This window comes from Alosa pseudoharengus, unplaced genomic scaffold (assembly GCF_046254945.1).
Source record: "Alosa pseudoharengus isolate Yale_2024_CS ecotype anadromous, Long Island Sound unplaced genomic scaffold, YU_APseudo_1.1 YU_APseudo_1.1_scf_25, whole genome shotgun sequence".
In the NCBI taxonomy this organism is placed as follows: Eukaryota; Metazoa; Chordata; class Actinopteri; order Clupeiformes; family Clupeidae; genus Alosa; species Alosa pseudoharengus.
The window spans coordinates 1,494,051-1,521,069 of NW_027468696.1; the positions used below are offsets into that span (position 1 = coordinate 1,494,051).

A 27,019-nucleotide genomic window follows, 5' to 3' on the forward strand; every position below is an offset into this window, starting at 1 on the left:
ACATCCAGATACAGTCAGCTAACGTAACAGGGCTCTCAAGTTTTGAAGTTTGCAAGGAGTGAGACTTTGTTTCTCAGGGGGGAGGGGGCGTGGCATTGGCACAGTGCCACGCCCCCTCCCCCCTGATCGAAGTACATGAAAGTCCTACGTCTGCTTGAACCATGGAGGTATTATATATAACTGGAGAGAGTGACTAAGTCCCGCCCTCCATACAAATGAATGGTGGAGGCTAGGCTAGTAAATCCGGCCAATTCATAGTCAACGCCATCTTGAACACTGGGGTTCGGATCCAGCGCCAGTCGACTCTGACCATGCGCCAAGTACCAAAGCTGGAAATGACGCATGGACCAGCGTCGATTTTTATTGGATATTCTGTAAAAAGAGAGTCGTCCTCAGGGTGGCGATAATGCACATGAAGTCCTTGCCTCATAACAAGAAGAAGAAAAAGTTGCTCGGGAACGCGCATGGAGTCCGAGTGGAGTCGCCCTGAAGCGCAACTTAATTTCATTGGATAACACAGCGGCTCTAACTAAGAGTGGTCTGCCTGCTGTCCTGCTGCAAATATGCATTCGAACATGACGTGAAATATCCGTAGTCGAACTATAAATAAACTATTCGGTTTTTAGTGCCAAGTGTAGCACATTTTTACAGTCTATGATTAGTTTGTTTTTTATTTTATTTATTTTATTTGCCATCTCATAGCAGGTGCTCTAAACGTATTCTAGCGTTGGCCCATGACCAAATCAAGCCAATAATAGCCAGTAGCCACAATAATGACTGGAGCCAGAGCCCTCAATAGCCACCCTGTTTTGAAAATAATATTGAAGATATTCAATATTATTGAAGATAGTATTGAAGATAACGCACAGAACGGTCAGCCTGAGCGGACAATTACGTCCCCAACTCATCTAAAATGTGGTGTCTTTACTTTGAGTTGTACACCGCAGATGGTAAAGTAACGGTTAAAAAGAACGTTGTCTGCGGACTCAGCAAAAAAAGTTTACTTACGCATCCACAACATCCAATCTTCGCGCTCACCTGTGGAGTTACCATCCAAATGAGGCAGCGGAGTCAGAGTCGGAGTCAGAGGCACAGTAGATGGCCAGAGCATCACCAGGCGTCCAACATCGTATGATTGCATTTCCGTAAATCCTAAATTATGTCCAGGGTCTGCTATTCACTTAGGCTGCAAAGCACAGGTATTTATTTGAGGTAGGCTTATTCGAGGCAGACCTTTATTTCTTACATTGTACGTTATTGTGAGACATGCGTTTTGTTTGGAGCGGCATACCAGGCTATCAAACGCAGACGATTTTCGGTTTTGGTATGGAATTTAATTTACTTTTTGACTTTTATTATATAGTTAAATGTTGAGGCTGATGGGCATTTAAATCTAGAGGGTATTTGATGATCACTGTAAAGTTTCGTGTAGTTGAAAAAGTGTTGGAATTTACAGCTGTTTATTGCGAGACAAGGCCTTTTTCATTCATTGAACGTGCGCTGTGCTCTAATGGAAACCTTATCGCATAGCGAAGTAGCCTAAATTGAGTTTTTTTTTAAATTATGCATGGTTTACTTTTTATTAAATTCGTAGGCTGGAATGCCTCGCGGCAATAATTGTGTTTAAATGTAGTAGCCTAGTGCTTCAGCCTCTGGCAAGCTCCAAAGGGGGCGGCTATAGGTTGAGAGCAACGTGTTGGAGACCCATGGTGTAATGAGACAAGGTCTTTATGCCACTGTTGTGTAATTTATTGTCTTGCTACGTTTGTTCAGGACAAACAACAACGAAACAAGATCAATACAATTTTCTTTATTTATTTATTTGTCATATGATGGATAAACAACCATAATATGCACGTCTTCTCATAGGATCCTCAAGAAATACGCACTGAATAACGTTTGGCTGTAGCCGCCGGATAGGTACCCGCCCACCAACATGTACGCGCATGAGAGCTCGTGCCCAACACGGATTTTCGTGCATGGAGCTGGTTCCAAATGCTCCATGCAGCGCCATATTTGAAAATGGCGTATGCTAACATGCCGAAGCTAATCTGCACGCTCTTGACCCCCTGGCTTGAGCTACTCGTGATGCCACGCCCCCTCCCCCCGAGCAACAGACCCACCCTCCCCATGTCCCATCGACCCAGCTTCATGAGAGAGCACAAATTCCATTATTTCAAACACACTGTTTTATTTATTCTAGAACCCTATAGTAAACAATAATAAATAATAATAACATAAATTATAATAATAATTTGAATAGCAGTGGCTCATTCTGCTCTATAAACAAACAGAAAACAACCAAATGAGAAAAAGCACATTTAGCCCCAAAATGGTCTCTTGAACAGTGGTGGTTCTGTCCGTGTGTGTGTGTGTGTGTGTGTGTGTGTTTGAGTGATGTTGTGTGTTGTAAGTGTCTGTGGCAGATTTTGATGCCTTGATGACTGATACTGTACTTTATCTTTTATTACTTTTTTTTTTACTACTTTTGCCTTTGTTTTTTGCTTACTAATTATCCTTTATTTTTAAATTATTTTACCTTGTGTTTTATGTTTTCTTTTTATTATGATCTTTACCTTTTAACTATTCTTTGACTATATTGCCTTTCTATGCTTTTTATTTGTTATTATTGTTTGGTTTTGTTTATGTAAAGCACATTGAATGACCTCTGTGTATGAAATGCGCAATATAAATAAACTTGACTTGACTTGACTTGACTTACTGGGGGCTCCCATTTAAAGCACTGTGGTTCAATGTCAGTAGGTAGGTCGGTAGGTAGGTCAATATTTTTTTTTCAAGATTCAAAGTAAAAAAAAAGTAAAATTTTGGTCATGGTGATTACGTAGGTATGAATTTAAACAAATGTGCATATTGTGATGTAACTGACTGGGTCCTCAACCCGTGCCTTCAGGCACATCACTGCAAACCTCAATCTAATGCAGGTTATGTAGACCAGCCTTTCTCAAACTTCTTTGACTTGAGGCCCAGTCATGGCAGACTTTGGGGTCATAGGGCTCATCTACATATACCCAACGCCACTCACCCTCCAAATCAAATTGTCATTATCATTATCATTATCACAATCATTATTATGCCTATATTGTTATACATGCACTTTCACTTAAATGTTTTGTGACATGCACATCAGAGGACTGCTTTACTAATGTAAGATATAATTAGTTTCATTGCTTTTGCATGGTTGCATGATGCTTGCATAAGAAAATAAATACTTCTCAAAACAGCAAGAATTATATGGGTGCTATTGTTTTGGGATGTTTCCCTCATGCAAGCATCAGGTAGGAAATGGAGAAAACAAATACATGTTTTTTAATGAAGTTTAATTTGAATGCCTGAATGTAAGGATTCAGGAAACACAATACCAGCTTTTTGGCGAGCAGAGATAGAAAGAAGGCTAGCTTTTGGCCACGTTATTCAAATTTGACTATACAATAGCCTACTCAGTGCTATACAGTGTATTGTACAGTCTCTGCTCTGTTGAACTATGGAAGTTCCAGAAATCAAAGTTGTTCTATTAAGTGTCGTTAAACAATTATCAACAGGTTGAAGCGGAGCTTTGATACCAACGTTATCTCAGTTTCTCTCGCGCAGACGCCTGCATTGAATGATCGATCATAGCCTACCACCACTTTTTTGTGTAGCTCGCGGACCAGCAGTCTCCACGTTGCGGACCCACATCAAAACAAAACTATTTCCTGATTGGTTGAGAAATCCTATTTTCTGATTGGCCGATAGGTTAGTAACTGAACAGCAGCTCTCTGAACTGAATGAGCGCACAGACAGCAACGTTGTGTGACACGTTTGTAAAATATAACCCTTAGAAATTTCTGTGCGGGCAAGTTAATAATTTTTCGAGAAATGCCATGTGTGGCGTGTGAGCGTGTGAAGTCATTGAAATGCGTGTGTCAGACTTGAGAGGTCTGTAACATAAACACTGGATGAACCAGAGGGGTGGGTGCACCACATAGGCGAGTGGACAATGTTTGACAGCTTGCGTGAGCCCAAGTAGCTTACAAAAGCGATATCGGGAGCTCCTGTCAAAATCTAGCAGTGGGCCTAACTACACACAAGCAAAAGGCTATGAAACAACATCAACAAGTAGCCTATATGTTACACAATATCCTTGCTAATGCGCTAACTGGCATTTATTTGAAATGTTATCAGCAAAGTCTTAAGGTGAAAACTTTATTTCATGGTGTGTTCTAAACAACATAATGGCATGATATTGTAACGTTTGAAGGTTTCAGGACGCCAAGAATTGTTCAGAGCAAGCTTTATTCACTGAGAACGAGGGCAGGGACACAGACACAGATCACAATGCAAAAAGGGCTGGCCAAGAAGACACACACACTACATCAACAGGGGAGGTCCAGCCCCCCACACAAAAAGGAACACACATGAGGGAAAACTAAAAGGGAAACATGTTACACTAAAAACACTAACTTTACACTTATAACTTACGAGAATAACGACATAAACCCCCCAAATGTTCGCTCTCGTGTCCCAGCATGCCTTTCGCGGGAGAACGCTAACACTGTCTTTTTGCGCCGACGCTACAATATTAATCTTTCATGTGCATGAGGCCCATATAGCATCACAATGAATATGAAGATCATGTTAAATGACTGGTGTTAGCGCATAGCCATAGTTGCTGCTAAGATGCCTAGGCTAGCGCTGGGAATCTAAACACTTCAACACCGACATGTAGCCTAACATGTTCAAAACTATTGTGTGTTATGGGTTAAGACGTGAAATTTATTGAAGCATTTGGGAACACACTGATTTAACTGGAAAGTAGAGTCCCTGTTAGACTTGCTTGCTTGCAAATGCCATTGTCCATGATCTGGCAGTTCTATGGCAAGCGGTTTTAACATACCTTATGGCAAACTGCCTACACGGGGTAAACTTGAAAGCAGAGCATTGTATGTGCATGCATGGCAAGCTGTTTTAACATTTAAATGTATTATTCGTTGGAGCAATGAGATATTGATAGTAAATTGAACAGTTCAATTTCATGTTCAAATTTGTCTTATCAATAATAATAAAAAAGCAATTCATGCTTTAGACCATTTTAATTTAAAACATTTTAAAAACAAAGTACCGGTTCAGGAACCGTTTCGGCACCGGCACCGTTTTAAAAGTATCGATTTAGCAGCGGTATCGGATAAAACCCAAACGGTACCCAACCCTAATTATGGTGCATTTTGGGGATGGCCAATACTAAATTCAATCAGATTCATAGCCTACATCCTGATTTGTTGATATTGAGGCAATGATTCCATGCAAATGCTTGGGCTTCAGGGCACCCTGACCCCTTGGGCCCCTGGGCCTGGGCCCGGTAGGGCCGTGCAGTAATCCATCCCTGCATAACCGGCGTTATCAGAAATCTTCACTTTGGCCGGAGTTTTTAGAAATAATCATGTGATAAAAACTGGGTTTTCTTGTAAATGAGAGGCCAAACTGCAGGGGAATATCTGCGTCTTCCCTTTGCCTCAGAGACACACAGCCATGAGAGAGAGAATAGTCACACATTCCCAACTACTGATTTAGGCTACTGTGTAAATAAGGAACATCAACCCCCCACCCCCATCTATTACTCAAGAGTGAAATTATGGTGAAATTCACAAAGAAGGAAGAGGGGCTTATGAAGAACTATGAGGTATGTGTGGGAAAACGTGCCCACAGACACATGGAGGACAGGATGTTGGAGGAACTCATGATGTATAAATAAAGGGGGATTCCCAAATCCCACAAGACACACAGACTAGCAGACTGATAGCGACGTGGACAAACAGATGAACATGACAAGCTTCTGCCTACTCACTCTCATCATAATAACAGGTAAGGTCTTCCAATACATCCATTCATTTTTAGCACATTAGGTATTTTTTGGGGGGCTGCCTCCTGAAGTGTTTGCATGCAACACAGATATGTGTGAACAGTGGCGTAAAAAGTGTGTATATGCAGCGCATAGGGGCGCACCACCAATGGGGCGCCAAAGTGATGGTAAAAAAATAAAAAAATATTTTATTTTTGTTTTGGTAAAAATTATTTTATACGTAGCTGTTGTTGTGCGTTTCTAAATCATTTCTGCATTTCCTCAATGTTATATAACATTTTAAAGGACTAATAGGCTAGAGTAGGCACCCTGTCTCATAAGATTCCATCATGGAATTTTGACATAGAAGAGGGAGCAGTGGCGCCATGAGCGCTGAGGGGTCATTCCGTGCCAAATCAACAGATGCCTCCCGCCTGACCATCTTGGATTTGCCTCATACTTTATGTCAATAATGCTATAATACCCAACAACTACTGTGCAAAAGTTTAAGCTTCTATCTACTTTATTTTCTAAGATATGGAGGTTTAAAAAACAGGGTCTGGATAAAATGCCGATTTTTAAAGTTCCTTGGGTCATTAGATTTGAACAATTCATGTTATATGCTAGCCTGGCTAACGTCAGACCTCATCTCATTGAGATGGGGTCTGGGAACTAGACATTAATTTTCTCGTATTTGAAACATGGTTTACGAATGCCCAGAGCCGTTTATTGGGCGCTACGAATGTCTATCAAATGTGTCTGTACGTAGATCATAACGGCTTCGGTGTGTTGTCATCGTCTTGCTGCCCTCTATCCGTTCTGTGATTGGTTCCTTCGTTGAGGTGAAAACGAAGTTCATAGAATCCAGGCTGCCTAGCAGCATGAATAAAATCGTGCGCGTAAGGCAGCATGGGAAAACCCAGGCTAGTTATATGCTTGAAATGGTCAGGGAATATTGCACAATGCAAAGTTATTTGGCCCAGAGATTAATATTTGCCAAGTTATGGCATGTTGAATATGGCATTAAATTAAAAAAATAGCAACTTTTGACCACAATATCTTCAAGTCGAACCACATCAGATCTTTTACATATATATATATATATATAATGTAATTTTATATACAAATATATATAAGACTTATATACAAGACAGTACTGCATTATTAACAGGTAGAAATATGTCCGGAAGAAATCAAAATCTATGGTTTATGACACATTAAAAATCATAAAAATAATTTCACATTTAAATTTTATGTGTATTTTTCACATGTATGACAATGTCTTCCTTACAGACAACCATATCATTGAAAAAAATGTGTTTCAATTAGCACATGCACAAAATATTGAGTTGGTAGCTTTACTCAAACTATATTAATGAAGGCATCGAAAATGGTTTACATGCCTATGGGTGAGTGTCTTTTTCCAAGGTTGCTGTGGACATTTGTCTACTTGTACCATGTGATGTTTTGTTATATAGCCATGTGTTTCAGTTAATAGTGTATCTGTCCCCACCCCTCACCTGTTTCTGTTAATTAGCCTTGTCAGTGCCTCACCTGTTTCTTGTTATGCTCATTACGAGACACTTTCTGACTTGTGACCCATTTTCTCCATCCAGATTCAGATATAAGGCCAGACAAGGCACACCATAATGCGTTTGCTTTTTCAACACATATAAGAAATATTAGTTAGTGTCAAGAGCCATTTTATATTTTAATATACAATTAAACCTCAGGAAAAAAGTTATCAAGATATGAAACATATAGACATGGATTTCAACACAGGCACCAGTTCAACTTTCAAAAAAAGTTACTATACTTTTTGTTGTATGAGTTGTTTTGAGTGAGTGATGTACTTTACATTGCCATGTATATACCACTTGAATCCAAAGTGAATTGAAACATCTTAGCTTTGCATGATAGTCTTGTCCATCAGGATGACCAATCCCATAGCCACACCCACACACACAATTCTCATAGCCCCAACCAAACAATCATTACCCATAACCAACAGAACCAGTCAAGCTACATTTTGAGATTCAAATTGTTTTGTTATGCTGATCATTTAGATATTCTTAATCTAACAATCTAATCTTATTCTTAATCTGGCAACAACAGACTGGTAGAACATCCTGAGGAGCTTACTGCACACATAGAAGGACCGCAGCCTCCTCAGGAAGTACAGCCTGCTCTGCCCTTTCTTGTAGAGTGCATCAGTGTTGGCTGACCAGTCCAGTTTATTGTCCAGGTGGAGACCCAGATACTTGTAGGTGCTAACCACCTCCACATTGACCCCATCAATGTGGACTGGTAGCAGAGTGGGCTTAGACCTGCGGAAATCCACCACCATCTCCTTGGTCTTTGAAGTGTTAAGTTGAAGATGATTGAGTTTGCACCACTGCACAAAGTCCTCCACCAGGCTCCTGTACTCCTCCTCCTGCCCGTTCCTGATACACCCCACAATTGCAGTATCATCAGAAAACTTCTGCATGTGGCATGACTCGGTGTTGTAGCAGAAGTCAGATGTGTACAGGGTGAACAGGACTGGAGAGGGCACAGTTCCCTGTGGCGCTCCGGTGCTGCAGATCACAGTGTCAGAGAGACAGTTCTTCAGTCTGACGAACTGTGGTCGCTCGGTCAGGTAATCTGTAATCCAGGTTACCAGGTGAGCGTCCACAGCGTGAATCGTGATTTACACGGCTGCAAAGTGTGATGCTGGTGTGCGGAGTTGTATTGAAAAGAATGGAATCTAATGTAAATGAATGTCAAAAGCAGAGTGCATCGCAAATAGTAGCAGCCAAAGAGGAATGTTGATAACAGAACAAGTGACGGTGAAAATATCTTTGGCTGCACACAACTAATGCGTCAGCCTAGGCTACTACTCTTTGGCCGGCTCGTTAGTCCAACCAAGTGTGTGCAGCATGCCTTTACGTAGCCTACTAACGGCGCATCATCATAAAGATACATTTGATCTGCATCACGCCCCATTTTAGCGGAAGAAACACATTAACATTATACCATTGAAAGACAGCTAGTAATCACACGTTGACGTTACATCTAGTTATTCATTCACAGGACCTTTAATCATTTTACTAACATGGCAGTTATGAAGAATTGTGTTTATGTAACTTACTCATGTCGAAACGATGTACATTACCAATCTTATTTGTTTGCAATACCCCATGTATTATACAAATTTAGCATGTACACTTACCATAGGCCTAATATACCATGCAAAATGGTTAGCTTGCCAAACCAGAGGCGGCAGACTGTACGGAATATTGTGGCAACTTTGCTAGCTAGCTAACTGTGGAACTTCAGTATAACATAGCCAATTATCTCACCTAGTTGTAGGAAATAGGCTACGTTCATATTACAAGTGATAGAATGAATGTGTGACTTATGTTTAGTTGATGTTATGGCATGTAGAGTTAAGCTTGCTGAATTAGTCAGCCACGGGCAGTTTGACTGTGCCTATCGATACATTCGTAACACTCCTGTTAGTAAACTGCAGAGAGCAAAACATAGGAACATGGTCACATTAATCCCATAAACACACAGATAACTCTTACACCAACCTTATTTTGTGCCTTTTATTCATGTTTGTTTCAAGATTTAGTAAGTTTACTATAAGCACGTTTCTCTCTCCACTTTGATGCAGCATAGATTTCCATTATATCAGTCATCTTCCCCCTAAAAGGGGGCGTGTATGCAGCACATACAATGTTCTGTTCCATTCCATTCGTCAGTGCGTATTGTTTAGTTTCTGGTCTGGCTAGATCGGTGTGGTGTTGTAGTTGTTCTAACGTTACTAGTTGTTGCAACAGCATGTGAAAAAACTACAAGGTTTGTTACACCAAAATGAATGTTAATCTCGCGATAAAAAAATTTACGCCGTTAAAATAGGTGTCCGTTAACGCCGTTAATAACGCGTTTAACTGACAGCACTAGAAGTTATACATAAGCATACAATGGTAATCTCTCTGAATATCTGTTGAAAGCTGCACAACACTATGCTATTCAGTGTTCAGTGTTTTACATCTCTGTACTGTTGTGAAGAATAATCCTTGAGTGTGGTAGACACTTGCACTGGGTGTATTGGAGTCTTGTGTCTTACCACTGTTGTATTGTGAAAAAGTCATATATTATCTGCAAGGAAGATCTTGCATTTGACTGATCTAGTGGCACTAGATGTCAACTTACAATTGCACAAAATCTACTTTGTAAATTCTCTTTTGTGGTATTACAACCAACTCAGAAAAAATGACACCTGAAGATTTGATACCAGAAAATTCCATTTTCTTGACATTTGAACTTTCAAAGAAACTTTTTCAGTGTAAAAGGCAAAGCCGGCAATTTTATGACGACATAACCCCACCCCTCAACTCCATCGCACTCGACCTGACACACTGTTTGTCAGAGCAAACCAAACAGTTAGCTTAACTTAGTTAGCTTACTACAACCTTTGACTAAAACATATTAAGGCACCTTCTCTCTCTCTCTCTCTCTCTCTCTCTCTCTCTCTCTCTCTCTCTCTCTCTCTCTCTCTCTCAGTGTGCTGTGTGACCTGTGAGGAGATCACAGTGACAGGACATGATGGAGGAAATGTTGTCATCAATTGTCCATATCAGAAGGGTTCTGAGTCCTCCGCAAAGTACCTACGGAAAGGAGAGTTTAAAGGTGGTGTTGATGTCATCCGATCCAGTGGACATTTGCCATGGACACAAAGTGGGAGATTATCTCTGCAGGACAGGAAGGACACAAACGTCTTCACCGTGACCATGCGTAACCTGACACCAAAGGATGCAGGGATATATGTGTGCGGAGTTCTCACATTTGGAACACATTATATAACTAGAGTGAAGCTAACAGTATGTAAGTCACATAACAGCATGAGAAATGTGGATGAAATGAGTTTAATATACACACCTGTTGTTCATGTTCTCCCTCCTTCATCTCTCTCATTCTGTCTCTCTGTCAGTGTTGAGCTGTGTGAGCTGTGAGGAGATCACAGTGAGAGGAAATGAGGGAGGAGATGCTGTCATCAACTGTCCATCTCAGAAGGGTTATGAGTCAAACAAAAAGTACCTGCTGAAAGGAGAGTTTAAAGATGGTGTTTATGTCATCCGGTCAGATGGCCAAGCAGAGTGGACCCACAGTGGGAGAGTATCTCTACAGGACAAGAAGAATGAAAACATCTTCACTGTGACCATACATGACCTGACCCTGGAGGATGCTGGGACATATGGGTGTGGGGTTGACATACAAGGAGCCCATGTCTTCACAAGAGTTAATCTCACAGTAGGTAAGTCACATAGATAAATATGTAACATTTAGTTTAGTTAGACCCACGGTTGTCAAACTGGGGTACGCGTACCCCCAGGGGTACGTGGAATGATGTCAGGAGGTACGCGAAAAAAGATCTAAGTCATATGCCTTTTCAAACGTTTTCTCTATCCCACGTTGGTAACTTAACTTCCGCATTTGCACTGCACATTAAAAACTTATTTTCTCCGCATTAACAAAATATTCGAGAGTGGAGACAGAGAGGGTAAAACAGCGTTTCTCAAACTGTGGGTCGCGGAGACATGCCAGGTGGGGCGTGAACTGACGTGAAAAACAGGAGTTTTTTTATTTTATTTTTTTATCTGTAGCCTAGGCCCAGGTAGCACCCGATGCGCAATGGACGCACTGTGTTATTCATAGGGAAGCGCTCGTGTCAAGGCAGCTTAGTTAGTCCCGACCTGAATGAGATTTTGAACGAGGTTGTGAGAGTGGTGAATTTCATCAAGACCCGGCCCTTAAAAGCATGTCTATTCTCAGCACTTTGAGAGGAGATGGGAGCTGACCAAAGGGCTGTACTGTTTCACAGCGAGGCAAGGTGGCTTTCCCGAGGTAAAGTACTGTCGCTTGTTTGAGCTCCGAGTCGCCTCTTCTTGGAGGAAGAGCGCATGTTTGAATCTGCAAGCACGTTCACTAATGAACATTTCTTGACGAAGCTGGCCTGTCGATATATTTGGAAAGCTCAATAAATCTCCAGTTACAAGGCAAAGACAAGCACCTAGCAGATAAGATCACTGCATTCAACAAGACGATTGTGAGATGTGTGAGATTAGGTACAGATCTATTTAAAATCATTATATTCAGCACATTTGTAGGCCTATCATATGTTGACTATTGATGAGATTTGTATCATATGTTTATGATCATATTCACTATTCTCGACAAAATTGATACAAATAAATATTAATAAAACAATTTAAAAAAACGTGTTAACAATTAGCCTAGTGGTGTTGGGGGTACTCCGGAAGATCATAATGTCTCAGGGGGTACATGCCTGTTAAAAGTTTGGGAACCAATGAGTTAGACAGTTCTAGGAAGTAATCACTTGTATTAATGACGTAATGCTTAATTCTGTAGTTCTGCATTTTTGCCATGTCATTAATTTTGCAAAGTTTCTTTTCAAATGTGTCTTCCTGTGTCAGTGTCCACCCATAACCCAACATCCAGACCGCTGTCCAAGATCACAGAGTCTGAGAGGACCACACACTTTCAATCTGATCCCACATCAGCATCAGGCGGTGAGGCTATAATCAATTTTATTAGTTGGGTTCACACACACACAAACACACACACAAATATACACACACAAAGAGATGACACACATCATGAATAATAATAATAATAATAATAATAAATAGAAATTCAATTCCCAAGGAATTACCAGTGCATGAAAATGCAAAAAATATGATGTAAAATATCATACAGAGTAAAAACAAATAATGCCAATATAGTTACAATAGTGTTGATAGTACATATGTTGGTTGTCATGCCAAATTAAGAGGTTGATATGCTGGTTGCTTGGGTAATCCTGTTTGTTGCTAGGTTGACATTGTGGTGTTGCTAGGCTGTTGCTAGGGTATTTGACATGGTTGCTAGGCTATTGCTAGGGTACTTGAGGTGGTTGCTAGGCTGTTGCTAGGATAGTTATGGTGGTTGCTATGCTGGTTGCTAGGTTAAAGTCATTGGTTGTTATAATGGTTGCTAGGTTGTAACTGTGGAAGTGGTTGCTAGGCTGTTGCTAGGGTATTTGACATGGTTGCTAGGGTACTTGAGGTGGTTGCTAGGCTGTTGTTAGGTTAGTTGTGGTGGTTGCTATGCTGGTTGCTAGGTTAAACACATTGGTTGCTATATTGGTTGCTAGGTTGTAACTGAGGAAGTGGTTGCTAGGCTGTTGCTATGGTACTTGAGGTGGTTGCTAGGCTGTTGCTAGGGTATTTGAGGTGATGGTTATGTTGGTTGCTAAGATGATGGTTTAATATAGTTGGAATGGCTGAACATTTAAATAAGTGGATAGTTTAAATGGTTAAATTGTTTAACAGTGAATTATTGCGGTGAGGACTTTTATTTTGAAACAGTTGTGGACAGAGTTGTGGACTTGATTCACCTTACGTCACTAAATAAACTTTCTCTCGTAATAAGGAATTAGAGCAGATAAACATAATTGTGTTCACAGTATTATTGTACATAATCATGTACAATATTAATGAATCATTCTTTAGGACATGAATATTAATTAATTAATATTTAATTATTAATTAATTTAATTAGTCATGTGAACCGAGTTAGCTAGCTAGCTAACGCTAGCTTAAAACGCTATACAAGTGGATGGGAGTAGCTATGGCAATACGGCTATGCACTAACAAGTGACTATAGTTGAAGGACTATTCTTAAACTTAAAATATAGGCCTACTATTGCAAGTTCACTTAGGTATAAACTATTCACTTTCACTAATGTCAGTAATGTTATTCAGCTAGTTTTCATTTCAAAGAAATTACACTTCTCCGTTTAAAATGTTACCTTAGCTAGGAGGCTAGCTTGTTAGCAACCGGGCAGTAACTGACAGCAGCATGGTCTGATATTAAGTTATTTTTTTACAAATCAGAACTCGAAACGATTGCACTATTAGGCTTGAAATGATCCACTTACAGAATATGACACAAGTTTACAAAAATCGCTCAACAAATCCAGAAAGACATAATGACCAATTCATTGGTAAAATTCCACAAGTCTCCCATTGACATTAGTGCAGCGAGTAGGGTTGCCAACCGTTCCGTAAAATACAGAATCGTCCTGTACTTGCAAGGAAAAAGAAGTGTTTCGTATTGAACCGATACAGAACACATTTTGTTCCGTATTATTGAGAATCTACCCGTGCAATTCAATGACAGATCAGTATTATAAGTTAGAATATGAACAAAAAATACACAATTTGTATGAAATAAAGGGACACTTTGCTGCTGTCATTTATCCCTCTCAGTTTGTCTGTCATCACTATCCCAACAGAGAATGCACTTTTCATTTGAGGCACTGTGAGTCACATATATTACGCTGATAGCGTAGCGTGAGATGACATGTCTTGTCATAAGTTTTACAGTGCATCTGTGCAAGATAAACAAATAGGCTAGCCTAATTGCTGCAGAGACTGAAAAAATAAAAAAATAAGGCTTCACGAAATTCAGAGCTTCTGGAGCTGCTTGTGATGTTCAATATATTTTTTTCTATGACAGCATATCCGGCAGTTCAGTTTTCAGAGTTATTTGGTTTGAGTATAATAGGCTACAAACAGTTATTTCTTTATCAAGTGCTTTTGCATCGAAATGATTCTTGTTTTGCACCAGATAAAAAAATGAGTAAGCTAGTAGGCTAGCCCGGTTAAAACCAGACCCTTCTCAGTCATAACTTAGAGTGGGTCTGGGGAAGGTTCGTTCACAGCTGAAAGCTAATATTTTGTCACTAGCAATTTACATCTGCCCTCTGTCAAACACAATTGCATTTTCAGCTCTGAACAAAACCGTTTACGTTCAAACAAGCATTTTTGTCCTTTCTGGCTGACCGGGACATATAAAGCAGGAATGGGGGACGAGAGACTGAAACATTCAAAGCAATTATGCTGGAATTGTTTCAAGGCAAACACTGAAATGTAGCATTCGAGTTATGCTCGCATAGCACACCAATTCAAAAGTAGCCTATGTGATTTCTGTCGGCTACGTGTGCAGTTACTATAGTCCTATAAATGAACAGAATATCAAACCGTCTTCAGTACCCTACCACTGTTGCAGATATCACATAGGTATCCCTTACATACATGTTGGTACAATGTTGCATATTCCAACATAAGGAAGCAGTTAAGAAACTTCTAACTCCCTGTCTTAAACCAACGTGATATCAGCTTCAAACAAGCGCTATCGTCATCGTCAAGGGTTCTGACTGGTGCCTCAATCTAGGAAAAATGAAAATGGGCTAGAATGGGTTCTTGGCCAGACGGACTTTCAGAGCGAATCTCGAATTTGCCGGAAGTACGTCTGGGTTTTTCCCAGGCTATAATGTAGGCAAGATTATTTAAAAATATATTGTGAGAATGTGCGTTCCTTTGACCAAATTGTGCACTCATTTTACTCAATTATGATCTCATTTTACTAGATTGTGCATATATTATGTGCACATTTTAGTAAATAATGGCTCACAATTTTGTAAAATGATGCACTATTTAGTACAATAATACATACATAATTTCAATACTCCCCCCCCCCACTAACTGAAGTGGATGCCGGTGTACTGAAGTGTATTATCGAGCCCCCCCCCCCCCCGTTCCTTATTTTCATATCAGAAAGTTGGCAACCCTAGCAGCAAGGGCTTACTGTGGTCTGCATAAAGGGGGACTTCCCCCCCTCCCCCTTGCAATAATCGAACGCGGAAGTTGTTAAACGTTTGCGCCTCTCGCACCTACGTAACGCAGTTTGAATGAAGTGTCTACGTTAAACGGTTGAAGCTTAAGTTAAGTGCGTTAGAAGAAGAATAAGCCTAGGAAGAACAGTACAGTGCATTTTCATGCACTGTAATAATAATCATCATCATCATCATCATCATCATCATCATCATACTCATGAATATATTTGAACATATTGTATAGACCTTTTACACTGGAGAGTCCTGCTAATAGTAGTTGTGGTCAGATGTGCTGTTTTGGACTTTACCTTCATTCTGTACTCACTAGATCATCTTGCTCCTCTGTCTGGAGGCCTGGTTGCTGCTGTGGTGATATTTGCTGTGGTTGTAGTGGCCTTTAGACTGATGAAGAGCAGAGCTGATGGGAGAGAAGGTACATACACACACACACACACTCCAAAACAGTCTATACAAATGACAAATGGGATCTATGAATATGTTTTGAATACAGATATGCCATGCTGAAAGAGCACACAGTACATTTATCAATGAGTTATCAAGAGTTAATTAAGAATATGACATGATTTGATTTTATATATATATATATTTATATACCTTGGGGATCAATAAAGTATCTATCTATCTATCTATCTATCTATCTACTGAATATATTTGTGTAAATATATTTTTTTTTTACATTAGCGTCACCCACACCTCTTTCTGGAAACATGTCACAAACAGAAGTAAGTACATCCATTTTTGAACTGGACTTTTGAGTTCAGTTTGCATGTTTGTTGGTGGTGTTTCATCAGATTTATTGTCATTATAATTTATTTCCACTAAATTTCCAATTTCCAATTTATGTCCACTAGGACTCGTGTGTGTACTCAGAAATACAGCATGACACTGATGGACCCGACCAGAGTGACCAATGGAGCAGTCCAGCTCTGACATCCATCTACTACCTGGCAACGCCTCCAGCACCTGATCAACACCCTGCCAGTGCTAAAGCAGCCAATCAGCTCCCTCAACCCACCACCTCCAACAGGCACACAGCCAATCAGCTCCCTCAACCCACCACCTCCAACACGCAAGCAGCCAATCAGCTCCTTCAACCCACCACCTCCAACACGCACACAGCCAATCAGCTCCTTCAACCCACCACAAACAGTAGGGTGACCACCTGCTAATAAGCCCAAGGGGGGGCAAGGGGTATGTTTCTGAGGGACAATGTGGGACACTGCCTGGCGCGGCGGTGCCCCCACCTCACGGGCAGACTCACTGATAGTGGTTTACCCATTTCTAGCACATACCACCTTACATGGTATATTAATAATGCCCTATTCCCCTAAACATGTGTAATTGCTGATATAGGCTATGCTCATGAATAGGCCAACCAATGTGTATTTCTAATAAAGATTCATAATACTTTGAACATTGAATGAATTGACAGATGCACTTCCACTCACGATTTACTTTAAGATATTTAATTTAAATGTTTATTTTTCATTACAATGTATTAACTTTAAATAAATTATAATGTAAAATTGTAGGATTAACAGGAATTGTAGTTGCTCAACACCACAGGAACAGTTAAAAAAATGTCTTAAAGCAAGAGTTTTTTATACCTTAAAATAATGTTTCCAAAATCGTTTCAGTGGTTTATCAACTCGTAACAGGGTGAACGGCAATTCTGCATTCGCCTCGCGGCCCTCAATCGGCTATAACCGCACTATGTAAGGTTGCCAGATTGGGTAGCGGATCTGTAGTTCGATGGAATGAGACATAAGAAACTACAAATTTGACTTGCATTTGATGTGGCAAGTCATGCAAAATATTCTACCTTGTCTGTGCACATCGTTATTTGCAAAGCCGGTGCTGGATAAACAAATAGCGTGCGTGCAACAGAGAGAAAGTTCTTTGGTGTTGCTTTAACTCACGACTCCAGAGGTTCACGGAACGAGAAAGGGGAGGAAGTATGGTGAACTTGCATGTTATTAAAGGGAGGCGCAGGAAAAAATACTGTTCAGTGTTCTGGGTAACGTTAACGTTCGCTGTAATGTTGTATAAAGCCACATTTAGGTTTGACCTCCTCCGCAATTACTTTGTTGTATGGAATAAAATAACACTGTATTTGTAAATAACAGACTTTATTTTGTTGTATATGTCACTTTGACCGGCACCATTTTAGGCTAGCGGAAACTCTGCAATCAGCATCTGGCTGTGCCAATGCAACTGGCAGTGATGACATCTACTCCCTATCCGACACCATCTCTGCACACAGGTGCATCTGTCCACAGCAGCCAATTAGCTTGAGTCTGACCCTGCCATCTACTCCAACCTCGATGAAGCCAATGAGAATCCAGATTGTTGTGAATATGCTATGGTTAGTGATAAGCCAATTGCCATGCAAGCTTAAAACTATTTCAGTGAAATTAGGTCAAATTGTGTCATTAAAACATGAATTAATCTGTTTTGGTAAAGTGAAAGATAAATGATTTAATTGATATTGAGTTTCATTTCAACTTATTTAATTTACTTGCAACCAATATCAACCATGTTTATACATCCAAAGGGTTATTTTTTTTAGTGCAGCATTATGAGTTTACTGCAACACAAAAATAATACATTTTACTTTCATTACATTTCATGCGTTACAAATATTCTGGGGCCTCAGTCATTGGAAATCATGACATGTAGAATTGAATGACGCCCCGGAACAATGTTTTGAAGATGTCCATATGGCCTTTCCAATTTTACCTGCTGTTACCTCATATCATCAACAGGGGGCGGTATTGTTAAATGTTTATTACAATGGCACAGTCTATCCTCCAAATGTATTACTTTCCTGTATTCTGTTCAAATGTATTCTCCATCTTCACTTATACCAAAACACATATCTATTTATTTGGTGGTCTATAATATATCATCTGTACACCGCATGCAGTTTAATTAATAAAATGCAATATCAAGATTCTCAAGTTTCTCTTAGTAATAGGATCATGTGCATTATATATACAAATGTTAATCACTAAATCACTATATACTAATGTCTAATTATCAAACATGATAGAAAGGTCTTTTGAAACGTGTGTGTGTGTGAGTGACTGTCATTAACACATGACACTGTCATGACACATTAACCCTAACCCTAATCCTAATTTCTAATCCTAACCCTAGCCATAATCCTAACCCTAATTTGTCATGACAAAAACGACTGACACTTAATAACAGAAGCATTATGTCATAAACATTTATGATTTGTTTATGACACGTGAGCCCATGCAAAGTGAATGGGATGCTTCTCCAGCACTGCAACGCATGCAACTGTGTGTAGGAGCCGTCAGTCTTTTTCTTAATTCAAGAAAAAATATATAAAAATGTATTTTGCCCCATGTTTCAACTTTACTTTAAAGTTATTTGATGAGCTATTTTTTTCCTGAATTAAAGTCCAATAATTCTCAGTTTCACCTGTTGTAACCTTAGAATGCCACAGGGGGCGCCACTCTTAAGATGCTTACCCAAACACAAAATTGATAAAAACACGAAATCACATGAAGGATTACTGTCTTTATTCCAGAGTTGAAATATATAGTGCAACAGTAATGGCACTAACTTCCCGCTGTTGGAAGTCTGTGACGCTTTGGATAAAATAGTTTGCTAAATATCAGTCAACTTTACTGTAACAACCTTAAAAATGCTGAAAACAAATGCAGACGCCTCTTTGATGTAAGCACATACTGTATATACACACACATGCAATCCACCCACCCCCTCCACACACATACAGTAACACATATGCACGTCCTCAACAATGTCAAAGCGAAAAAATAATCCACGGAGTAAGAACACACTGTAAACCCAGTAAGTCCACCCTCTCCCCTTTGTGATTGGTGGTGACGATTTGATTGGCAGATTGTTTCCTATTGGAATGGCCTAACTTGATGCAACACACCAGTGCTTTGAGCAGCACTTTTGTTGTACGCTACATTTCTATTTTCATTCTGTGACTTCCATAGTTCTGCTATTTTGAAAAAGAAACATGACGCACTAGAACACAATATATTCAATACATTCAGTGTGGACAGAGAGCTCTCAATGCTACTTGACCTACAATCATGTTCTAGTTTTCTCTACCACTTTCCCAGACCGATAAAATGTGCCTGCTCAATAACCAAAGTTAATAAGATAAAACAAGCAGGTCTTCTTGTGCGTATATTGTGGCATCTGTGTGTGTGTGTGTGTGTGTGATTGTGCACTGAGCAGAGCTACTGCAACAGCAGCGTGGTCAGAAATACCCTGTGGTTTTGAGTGAAGCTTCCTGCAGGCTGCAGGCACGGCCAGTCCTATGTAGTCCTCTCAGCTACCACCCCTCTCATACCACACACACACACACACACACACAAACACACACACACACACAAACACACACACACACACACACACACACACACACACACACACACACACACACACACTCCATCAATTTGTGACATATGTAGTCCTCTCAGCTACCCCCCCAACCCCCCCCCCCCTCACCTTATTATCTGTGTGTGTAGGTCGTGGGTCAACAAAATGAATCAGCTGAGAAGCTTGAATAAATGCATTAAGATCAACATATCACATTTGTATTGAGTTGCATTGCTTGGTTTGTAAGTGTTGCTATTGTCTGTTGACGCCCATTAAATGTGAATTTGATAAGCCTTTTACACATAGTATCTTCATTTGGCAGTGGCTTTTGCACATGAGCATCAGATGAGAGCTAGAGAGACCGTTTCCCTCATCATGGGCCAGTGAAAATAGCCGCCCTCTCCCCATACCCACATCCCCTTCTGACACAGAGTGAAACCTGACACCTCGGAGGACCCTCAGACTCAAAATGTAGCCTGACAAACCTGAGCCACAATCACACACACGCACACGCGCACACACACACACACACACACACACACACACATACTGCAGCGTGGTCAGAAATACCCTGTGGTTTTGAGTTCAACTGAAGCGTCTTGCAGGCTGCAGCCACGGTCAGTCATATGTAGTCCTCTGCTACCACCCCTCTCATATCTGTGTGTGTAGGCTGTGGGTCAATACAATAAATCAGTTGAGGAGCTTGAATAAATGCTTTAAGATCAACATGTCACAGCAATGTTCATAACAATTTGTATTGCTTGGTTTGTGAATTGTTGCTCTTACGCCCATTAAAGGTGAATTTGATTGGCCTTTTACACATAATATCTTCAGAGATTGTGATTCACCTATGGCTTTGCCCTTGGACATCAGATTCAAGCTAGAGTGACCTTTTCCTTCATAAAGGACATCATGTGCCAGTGAAAAAATCCATCCCCACATCCCCTTCTGAAACCTGACACCTCTCTGTGACAACAGATATGTTGTAGCTAGTGTGAGACCAGTAAGACATGAGAGAGAGAGAGTGAGTATTGGGCAGTAGGTTAAGAGGTCTAATGAACAGATTCAGAGAAAGGCATAGTAGATAACACCTGTTGTGATAGAGAGAGAGAGAGAGAGAGAGAGAGCAAGAGAGAGAGAGGGAGAGAGAGAGAGAGAGAGAGAGAACAGAGACAGAGGGACAAAGAGACATCCCAAGAGTGAGTATTGGGCAGTAGGTTCAAGTATAAGTATATATACTCTTTTGATCCCGTGAGGGAAATTTGGTCTCTGCATTTAACCCAATCCGTGAATTAGTGAAACACACTCAGCACAAAGTGAACACACAGTGAAGTGAAGCACACACTAATCCCAGCGCAGTGAGCTGCCTGCAACAGCGACGCTCGGGGAGCAGTGAGGGGTTAGGTGCCGTGCTCAAGGGCACTTCAGCTGTGGCCCACTGGTCGGGGGCTCGAACCGGCAACCCTCCGGTTACAAGTCCAGAGTGCTAACTAGTGGGCCACGGCTGCCCGAATGAAGGGATGAGGTCAAATTAACAGATTCAGAGAAAGGCATGGTAGATAACACCTGTTGTGATAGAGAGAGAGAGAGAGAGAGAGACCAGAGACAGAGGGAGAAAGAGACATCCCAAGTCTCCGCATATTGATAACAGCTACCTGATGCCCGCAAATTAGATAAAATCTCACTGAATCTAGAGCGAGCGAGCACGCGAGACCGACACTTCAAACCGCGTGTGCATCTGAGTTTAGCGCGCACACGGCGGAGAGGGAGAGAGAGAGTGGTGGTGCGTGTGGGAAGTCACATACAGCTGTCAGCTGTAGTGGTGGTGACGAGCAGAGATAAACTGAGAAAGAGAGGAAATAAACCAGAGACATTTGTTTGATTTGTAGTATGTTTCATCAATATTTACCCTTCCCTGTTCAGACGAGACTGTGGGACACACACAACAACTTTGTCATCTTGAAATCTGGCGACTGAGTTCAACTTCAAACATCAGGATTAAAGAAGACTGTGGTGTGTGTCAAACTAAGGGTGAGCTGCTTTTGTTGAATACTGGCAAACTTATTTACTTTATTTATCTGATTACTTTAATATGACACTATTATGTCAATACATCATTTTATGTTAGTTTTTTCTTCAATTAATTGAAATTATATTTGTTTCTTGTTTTGAGGATTTGTAAAGTGTAGTAAAGAAATTGCAAATGTTCATACTGCTATGGACACAATCACTGAAGAAGACTGCCCTTTTTGAAATTAACTGATGGCAGACATAACATTCACCTTCCTGTCGCTGACAAGTAAGAGTCTTTATGCTACTATGCAACTTGTGTTCTTTTTTGTTAAGAGAGAGGGTTGTGTTGTGTTGCTTGGGTTTATATATGTGTGTGTGACTGGGGGGGGGGGGGCTGCTCTACGGCTTATTATATTGTTCCTGTTCTCTCTCTCTCTCTCTCTCTCTCTCTCTCTCTCTCTCTGTCAGTGTTGAGCTGTGTGAGGTGTGACATCACAGTGACAGGTTATGAGGGAGGAAATGCTGTTATCAACTGTCCGTCTCAAAACTTATCACACCCAAAATATCTACTGAAAGATGGTGTTAAAATCATCCAGTCCAACAGACGTGCTGAATGGACTCGCAGACTTTCTCTGCAGGTCAAGGACAAAGAAACCTTCACTGTGATCATCCAGAATCTGACCCAAGAGGATGCTGGGATCTACTTCTGTGGAGTTGACAGATGGGGATGGGATTTCTACATTAAGGTGTATCTCAAAGTAGGTATGTGACATAAAAAAGCAATACTTGTCACAAGATTGGTTGGTTTGGTGAATTTGCAGCATGTAATTTCGGGCCGTAGTTGTAACTCATCATGTCATTCATATGGAGATAAAAAAAACAATATTAAGTACCAAGGGCAGTATGTGAAACGTCATGATGTGGGTAAATTAAATCTCAATCTCTCTCTCTCTCTCTCTCTCTCTCTCTCTGTTGTCACAACCCTAAACATGTATCTGTCATTCCAGAAGTCAACACCGGAGGCAGCACAACCACCGCTAACGGCATGCCAGGTACCCAGCTCAACTGTTTTTCTCTTCACATCTGGCAAGTTAAATGATTTATCTCACTTCCCATATCTCAGACCTGTGTGGTTTAATTTTAATCTTTCCTATCAAATGCGTCTTCTTGTTTAAGTGTCTGCACGTGTTGCAACACAGCCGTCTGAGAACACATCAAGAAAACCAGAACTGACATCTGAGTCTGATTTCACCACACACATTCAGACTGATCCCACATCAGTTTCTTCAGGTGAAGAAACCAGAACCAGCATCTGAGTCCAATCTCGCCACAAATTCAGCAGTGTCATTCACACATCTATATATATATATAACTATACTATAACTATACTATTTATACATATTAAATGGCACACCAGTTGTAATGATGTGTTGTTGATATTGTCCAGGTGGTCTTGAGTACATCGGTGCTGGTCTGTGGTGGTGTTTGTATAGTAATGATGTGTTGTGTTGTGCAGCTGGTCTTGTGTACATCGGTGCTGGTCTGGCTGTGGTGGTGTTTGTGTAGTAATGATGTGTTGTTGTGTTGTGCAGCTGGTCTTGTGTACATTGGTGCTGGTCTGGCTGTGGTGGTGTTTGTGTAGTAATGATGTGTTGTTGTGTTGTGCAGCTGGTCTTGTGTACATTGGTGCTGGTCTGGCTGTGGTGGTGTTTGTGTTGGTCCTCAGCCTCTTTATGCTCTACATACAAAAGACCAGAAGTAGGAAGGCATCAGGTGAGAGATTAATACTTTGTAATGTCCTTCATAACCCACATACCCATGAACTCATTCTCATCAACAGCTTGTTGCTTTAGTAATGCTGCTCACTCCCACTCACCGAAACACCAATCCATAAACATTCTCACTCACTCACTCATTCACTCACTCACTCATTGAATCACTCACTCACTCACCGAATCACTCACCCATAAACATACTCACTCACTCACTGATTCACTATCTCACTCACTTACTCATTAACTATCTCACTTTCTCACTCATTCACTTGCTCATATTCATGCCACCATCATTCTCCTTAGCATTACTCATCTCTAATTGTTTGTGTCTTTAATTTTTGTGTCACACAGCTCCCCCTGTTGGACAAAAAGCTAACCCCAGCTCCAGAAATACCCACCAGGTGAACCAGATGTATGTCTGTGTGTGTGTGTGTGTGTGTGTGATAGGAAGGTATTTGGAAACAGTAAAAATAATTTGAGGTGGAAAATGTGTTGAGGTTTCTGAGCATACAGAATTAAGAATTTAGAGATTAGGATTTTAGAGATTAGGGTCTGTGCTGAACAAGTATTGAAGTGAGAAATATTGTCTAGTTGTGTGTCAGAAATTGCTTAGGGCTTTACAATGGCAAAGAATGAAAATTAAAATATTGAATTTGAATGAATTTGAGTCATTGAGTGTGTGTGTGTGTGTGTGTGTGAGAGAGGAATAGCAAGGTACTTGTCAGAGTCTTGTCATGACTTCTGACACTCTTGATGTCAGACTCATATAACATCATGCTCCTCGTGTCTCTGACCAGGTCCAGTGTGACTATGCTGATGTCACAATCAGCCCCGGTAACCACACCTCCAGCCACACCCTACCTGGCACAGACCCTTCAGCCATCTATTCCAATGTCCCGCCACCGTCCAATCAGAATCCAGACTCTGTAGACTACTCCACAGTCTGCTTTGACCGAGACGAGGCGTCTCTCCAGTACGCCACTGTGAGATTCACTGACCAACCAGCAGGGGGAGACAAAAAGGGAAGTACCTCAAGAGATGAAGCTGTGATATACTCAACAATTAACCAAGATAGTTAAAGTGCAAAGTCTCTAAACTATAACTTTAAAAGTGTTATGTGAAGTTTTTATTCATGTAAAACATTTAAAATTTACGGAGCCCTCCGGGTGACATGGGGGAAAAAAACATGGGTTAAAAAAAAAAAAAAAAAAAGTAATGGGGGGAAAAAAACATGAAGAAGAGATCCCACAAAACTTTTTTTCTACTTGCTGGGCTTCCTACTTGACCCCAATAGGCTCACAAACCACTACCACCAGATGGCAATCGTATCATGATACTATGATTGCTCTATCACTGTTGCGTGTTGTGTTTTCTGGACACATTACATAGGCCTATGACACGGGAGGGAGAGGGAGACACCTGCGTGCAGACACGCACACAGGCGCGTAGCAAGCGTGGGGGATGTGGGTGTTATAACGTACACAGTTTTGCTGGAACACGATTCTATCCCCCACACTTTTTGTCAGATTAAATTGAAAGTAAAATATGGAAATAAACGCTCCCGTAAAGAGTTGGAACCGTATCTATAACGCACACACAGAGAAACAAATAGGTCTGTTGATTTGATTGAACGGTCATTCAGCCAATCACATCAAGTTAGGTGAAGAACCAGAGCCACTCTGATCAAATTCAAAGTGTACGTCTTTCAAGGCTATGCTGCTGCTTGGGTCTGCATTGTAACGTCTGCAGTGAGCAGATTTCAGATAGAATTGAAATGATAATTGTTACCGCATTATGCTAATTTAGTAAACCAAAATTCACTGTCTGACTGACAGTTTTTGTCACAATGCAGGGAGTCAAAGTGAAAGCGGGGTGCGTGCACCAAGGCACCTGTTTCTGCATAAAAACCTTTGGCTACTGTTCTCAGAGCATTATGCTTTCTCTGCCTATGATCTGCAGCTTTTCTCAAACTATGGGCCTCCTCAACAATTAACCTAGGCTACTACTGCTCCACGTAGCCGCGAAATTAAGTTATGCCCGGTGCTTCACACGTCTGCTCATTTGCAGCATACTTATTCATTTGGTGTCATCAACTATGTAGACATAGCCCAGTCAGCACACATACAGTAGGCTACGTCTCCAAGACGCTTGGAAAGGAACAGCTTAATTACATCGCGTTCCATTTAGAACGTCTTATTTGATCTGATCTTACAAACGGCGGCGTCAAGACACATTTGAGTTCTACATCGGAGATAGAACGCTTATGATCGCTCATGCAATGTGTGCGTCCCTGCAGCAAGTGAAACTGGAGGTAACGTGGGCTAGAAGCAACAATAGTTTAAACAACAACGTGGCTTCCTGTAACTATCAATGGAAAAATGCATAGAAACTGCTAATCATAATCTTTAAATTGACATTAATTAAGCTGGCTATATGCAACACAATTTATATATATTCCCTTTGCATATGTTTGGGTAGACTTCAAACGTTTTTGAATTTGAGCTTACAGTCCTGTGTCCTTTACATTTATTTAATAGGTATTAGTGATACCTCGAAATTAGGCTGCTGTCTGTTAGGTAATTTATTGTAGCCTGCTGTGTGTGCGTGTCTGCACGCAGGTGTCTCCCTCTCCCTCCCGTGTCATAGGCCTATGTAATGTGTCCAGAAAACCCACAACACGCAACAGTGATAGAGCAATCATAGTATCATGATACGATTGCCATCTGGCGATAGTGGTTTGTGGGCCTATTGGGGTCAAGTAGGAAGCCCAGCAAGTTCCAAAAGTAGAAAAAAAGTTTTGCGAGATCTCGCAAAACTTCATCGTTTTTTTTTTCTTCTTCATGTTTTTTTTCCCCCATTACTTTTTTTTTTTTTTTTTAACCCAGGTTTTTTTTCCCCATGTCACCCGGAGGGCTCCGTAAAAATTGACCTAGAGATAACAGAATGTGGAGAAGCAACCATTTTGACATAATGTCAAGGTCTAAGCTCTGTGTTGCCCACATATCCACGAAAGTGTGTAAGTCAAACCAACAAGCTTTACTGAAGCTATCTCGTAATATGTCTTTATTCTATGTAATGCAAGTCAAACCAACAAGCATCAGTGTGGCTGTCTCGTAATATCTCTGTATTCTATGTTATACAAGTCAAACCAACAAGCTTTAGTGTGACTATCTCGTAATATCTCTTTATTCTATGTTATACAAGTCAATAGCAGAGTGCCACCTGGCTACCTGTGTTCTTTAATCTGCCATAGTTATG

General features: G+C 40.7%; 2 protein-coding genes across 2 annotated transcripts in view; both read left to right on the forward strand.

The window, feature by feature from the left end:
• LOC143099195 (uncharacterized) overlaps positions 1-18,574 on the forward strand; it is a 56,916-nt gene extending 38,342 nt beyond the window's left edge. Inside the window, exons 2-7 of the mRNA XM_076262265.1 lie at positions 10,388-10,708; positions 10,815-11,138; positions 12,319-12,414; positions 15,892-15,996; positions 16,266-16,306; positions 16,436-18,574. Of these exons, the coding sequence (XP_076118380.1) occupies positions 10,388-10,708; positions 10,815-11,138; positions 12,319-12,414; positions 15,892-15,996; positions 16,266-16,306; positions 16,436-16,753 (1,205 nt within the window). The 3' untranslated portion in view covers positions 16,754-18,574. The remainder of the gene's footprint in view (positions 1-10,387; positions 10,709-10,814; positions 11,139-12,318; positions 12,415-15,891; positions 15,997-16,265; positions 16,307-16,435) is intronic.
• A 3,177-nt stretch (positions 18,575-21,751) lies between these two features.
• On the forward strand, positions 21,752-24,907 carry LOC143099197 (uncharacterized). Its single transcript, XM_076262269.1, has 8 exons — positions 21,752-22,004; positions 22,147-22,272; positions 22,455-22,748; positions 22,994-23,038; positions 23,163-23,276; positions 23,655-23,759; positions 24,113-24,162; positions 24,559-24,907. The coding sequence occupies exons 2-8, from the start codon at positions 22,236-22,238 to the stop codon at positions 24,838-24,840; spliced, it is 927 nt and encodes a 308-aa protein (XP_076118384.1). The 5' UTR covers positions 21,752-22,004; positions 22,147-22,235; the 3' UTR covers positions 24,841-24,907.
• Positions 24,908-27,019: the final 2,112 nt, after the last annotated feature.